The sequence below is a fragment of the Pectinophora gossypiella genome, chromosome Z, assembly GCF_024362695.1.
Source record: "Pectinophora gossypiella chromosome Z, ilPecGoss1.1, whole genome shotgun sequence".
Classification (NCBI taxonomy): domain Eukaryota; kingdom Metazoa; phylum Arthropoda; class Insecta; order Lepidoptera; family Gelechiidae; genus Pectinophora; species Pectinophora gossypiella.
The window spans coordinates 26,193,280-26,197,175 of record NC_065433.1 but is presented as its reverse complement, the minus strand read 5'-3'; the positions used below and the strand labels follow the sequence as shown (position 1 = coordinate 26,197,175).

General features: G+C 36.9%; 1 protein-coding gene across 1 annotated transcript; it reads right to left on the bottom strand.

Annotated features, from left to right (window-relative positions):
• Positions 1–1,587: 1,587 nt before the first annotated feature.
• On the bottom strand, positions 1,588–3,683 carry LOC126380398 (uncharacterized). The gene is made up of 2 exons (XM_050029790.1): positions 3,524–3,683; positions 1,588–1,918 (listed from the first exon to the last, which is right to left on the bottom strand). The coding sequence occupies exons 1-2, from the start codon at positions 3,606–3,608 to the stop codon at positions 1,659–1,661; spliced, it is 345 nt and encodes a 114-aa protein (XP_049885747.1). The 5' UTR covers positions 3,609–3,683; the 3' UTR covers positions 1,588–1,658.
• Between the last annotated feature and the right edge of the window lie 213 nt (positions 3,684–3,896).

The window sequence follows — 3,896 nt, the reverse complement described above, 5'->3', positions numbered from 1 at the left end:
TTTGCCAACCTCTTACATAAAAAATAATATTAATAATAATTTTCTTTTATTCGTACCTACAATATGGGTATGATGTGTGTATGTATGTATGTATTGTATACTTGGGCTCGAAGCTCTTTGCCGCTGGTCAAGCATATGTGGCCTTAAGTAGGGTGAAATCGTTAGAAGGGCTCCTAATTGAAGAGTTGGATTGTTCAAAATTAACTGGCAAACGACCTTGCAATAATGATGCGTTGAATGAGATGAACAGACTTAGGAACTTACAAGGTGAAAACTAAAAAGTATAAAATAAATTAAGGTAAAAAAATCTTTAAAAACAAGCTTTTATTTAAATGCGCTAAAAAGAAAAAAATAAACTTTTACACTATAACTTTACTGTCAACTTATAACATTTCAAATTCAACATATTTGACACAATTTATATGTTTTAAAAGCTTGTCGCGAGATTTAAGTACTCGTATTTACTTTCTTAGTTTAAAATTTTTAATAGGCAGGTATTTTAAAACTTGCTTTTAAAATTACGAGTAGGTACTTAAATCTCGCGACAAGCTTTTAAAACATATAAATTGTGTCAAATATGTTGAATTTGAAATGTTATAAGTTGACAGTAAAGTTATAGTGTAAAAGTTTATTTTTTTCTTTTTAGCGCATTTAAATAAAAGCTTGTTTTTAAAGATTTTTTTACCTTAATTTTTCAATTCTATTGCGGTGGCAAATTCCACTTGATATTAACTCAGAATGTTGAGCTGAATCATCCCTCTCAGTATTCGTTACGATGTCACTAACACCCCGGACAAGTGCATACGGGTAACTTATACTGAGGGAGATGGTTCAGACCATGATTCTGAGTTGATATCAAGTGGAATTTGCCACCGCAATAGAATTGAAAAAAAAAACATTAATTAAACAAGCAGTTTTCGTTTTCAGCCATTCTAACTCTACATTTTTTTATGAACTAGACGAAATTCCGAAAATTTCCGTCGTAGAATTATTTTTTTTTTTTTCAATTCTATTGCGGTGGCAAATTCCACTTGATATTAACTCAGAATGTTGAGCTGAATCATCCCTCTCAGTATTCGTTACGATGTCACTAACACCCCGTACAAGTGCCTACGGGTAACGTATACTGAGGGAGATGGTTCAGACCATGATTCTGAGTTGATATCAAGTGGAATTTTCAGTTGGGAAATTCATGTTTTAATTATTATTATTTTTAGTTCCACACTTTTACGGTGGAAAATTCAACTCACCACTTGATATCAACTCAGAATCATGAGCTAAATCATCCCTCAAAGTTTTTGTTATGACGTCACACGCCCTGTATAGGAACAATAATAATAAAATAAATACGAGTATAGGAACTTTCAATAGCGTATTCAATTTATTACAGTATATTATTACACATGAATGAATTTCAGCTTAATTAATATAATATAATAGGCATACATAAATTTAAACGACTTAGAAAAAGAAGGACATTTATGTAAGTAATATTGTTGGAATTTCATAATATTCAGTCTAATGGGTTTATAAAAATATGTGCCAAATTTTACAGGTATAATGTATGGAAGTATGTCGTATATTTCTTACTTTTTGTTAAACAGATTTTGAAGGCTGTTTATTTTTTTTATTTACACTTTATCGTTCAGATTTTAGTCCTAGACTCGACCATCGTCGTCAATGTCGTAGAAGTAGGTACATTCTGGAACTTTCCCTGGCACAGGACAATCGTCGAGTTCGACACAAGTATTCGTGGTGTTGTCTCTCACTAGAGGCGCTCGGCAGTAGCATTTCATATAGTCGCAGAGTTTACCACGGGTGTCTTTAGGGGGGTTCGGATTGTAACAGGTCGGTTCTGGCTGGAGGTAGTCGCAGCCGCTACTGTAGAGGTACTCATCAGGTTTGCAGGCCGGTCCACCTTTAATTAAAAATAAATGTAATGTCTTTCAAAGAGAAAAATAAATTAAAGTAATAAAGAAACTTTTATTATTTAGGACACCACAGACGCGGTTTACATATCATCATCATCATCAGCCCGTTAACGCTGCTGGGGCACGGGCCTTCCCTATGGATGGATAGGGAGATCGGGCCTTAAACCATCACGCGGGCCCAGTGCGGATTGATGGTTATTAACGACTGCTAATGCAGCCGGGATCAACGGCTTAACGTGCCTTCCGAAGCACGGAGGAGCTCGAGATGAAAACTTTTTTTTGTGGTCACCCATCCTATGACCGGCCTTTGCGAAAGTTGTTTTACTTCAACAATCGCAGACCGAGCGCGTTAACCGCTGCGCCACCGAGCTCCTCATTATTTACATAATATATACATTATAATGTCATCACACCAAAAGACAAATAACACACACATTAAATATTTTCTTTATAGGAACATGGAAAACGAACACAGAAACTTATACCTAAATAAACACTTTCAAGGACAGAACGTCTAAGAACATTCCGATTCTGAACTCATACTACCTATTATGAACCATCCATGACCCATGGTCTCTGTCCGTGAAAGGGTTAAATGTGACGTCATGTTGGCTGCCCATGTGTAGTGGTTGGTCTATTTTTTAAAGAACGTCTAGGGCCCTGTGCCGAGGTTTATCTTGCAGCTTCTTTTCCCCGGCTATACAGGTTGTGAGAAGCTGCAGTAGTTTTACCTACTGGATAAAGATAGTTTTGAATTTGAATTACAACGATGCTCGTGGATGCTCGTGCGGGTTGTTTGGATGCTCGTGCGGGTTGTTTCCTGGCGCAAAGGTTGTCCATCGCCATACAACGTGGTAACGCGGCAAGCGTGATGGGGACCTTTGCGCCCGGATCCACCCGCGGGGGCTTATTTGACTAAATAGATTGTTATTGTCTATTTTATATGTGTATATTTGTTTTGACTTAATAAATTTAAATTTGTATTTGAATATCGAATAAAAGGTCCTCACTCAGCTTATGCCGTGGTGTGAGCCGAGACCATGGTGTTCTGTGAGAGTAAATATTGTATTGTCTTTTTCTAGTGATAGAGTGTTGGGCTCGCGATCTGGAGGTCTGGGTTCGATTACCAATGGAGACATTATCGAAATCACTTTGTGAGACTGTTGTGTGGTTAGGACATTGCAGGCTTGCAAATGTTAGATGATTCCGTGTCTCGGAGGACACGTTAAACTGTCAGTCCCGGCTAATATTTACTTATGTAAGTATTTAGTGGTTACATGAGCCATGTCAGGGGCCTTTAGCGGCTCACTGATACCAGGACTGATGAGGTTGGTCATTAGTTTCAACCCACACGAGAGAAAATCCACTAACGGTGCAAGCAGACCTAATTTATGAAATAGCCTGCAATGTTCTGACTAAAATAGGGATCACAACGCAGTGGACACATAATCACAAAATAGTAATTTTGTGATTAGTGGTTTTGTGTATGTGTGTCTCCACTGGGACACACACACACACAAAACCACTATCTTCTGGACCACGGTTGCCGTTCGCGGAGGAGCAGGCTTAGTAGGTAGTTAAAATGTACTTACAGTAGAAACCGATGCAATCCCGCGGTGGAATGCTCTCAACCCAAGCAGCCGATACCAAAACACAAATGTAAATTAAAAACTTCATTTCAAGCCTTTTTTTTTCAAAGGACGTATCGTCGACTGTACAGTTGTACAACTCACAAATGTGCAATTATAATCGAAAATAATCGTTATATACATTATGAGACTATTGTGTTTTAATTTATATATTTGATGTACACAAAAAACACCTCTGCAAACCGACTAATGGCGTCATAATCTATATAGAACAATGATAATAAAATAAAGTATTTATTTAACGAAGTTAATGGTATTGTTTTTCGTTATTATTAAATAAGAGAAAAATAAAATCGATAAAGGTAATATTTTTATT

Coding starts and splice junctions, on each gene's coding strand:
- LOC126380398 (XM_050029790.1), bottom strand. CDS start 3,608: ATGAAGTTTTTAATTTACATTTGTGTTTTGGTATCGGCTGCTTGGGTT. Junction 1,919..3,523: donor GGATTGCATCGGTTTCTACT/GTAAGTACATTT, acceptor TTTTAATTAAAG/GTGGACCGGCCTGCAAACCT.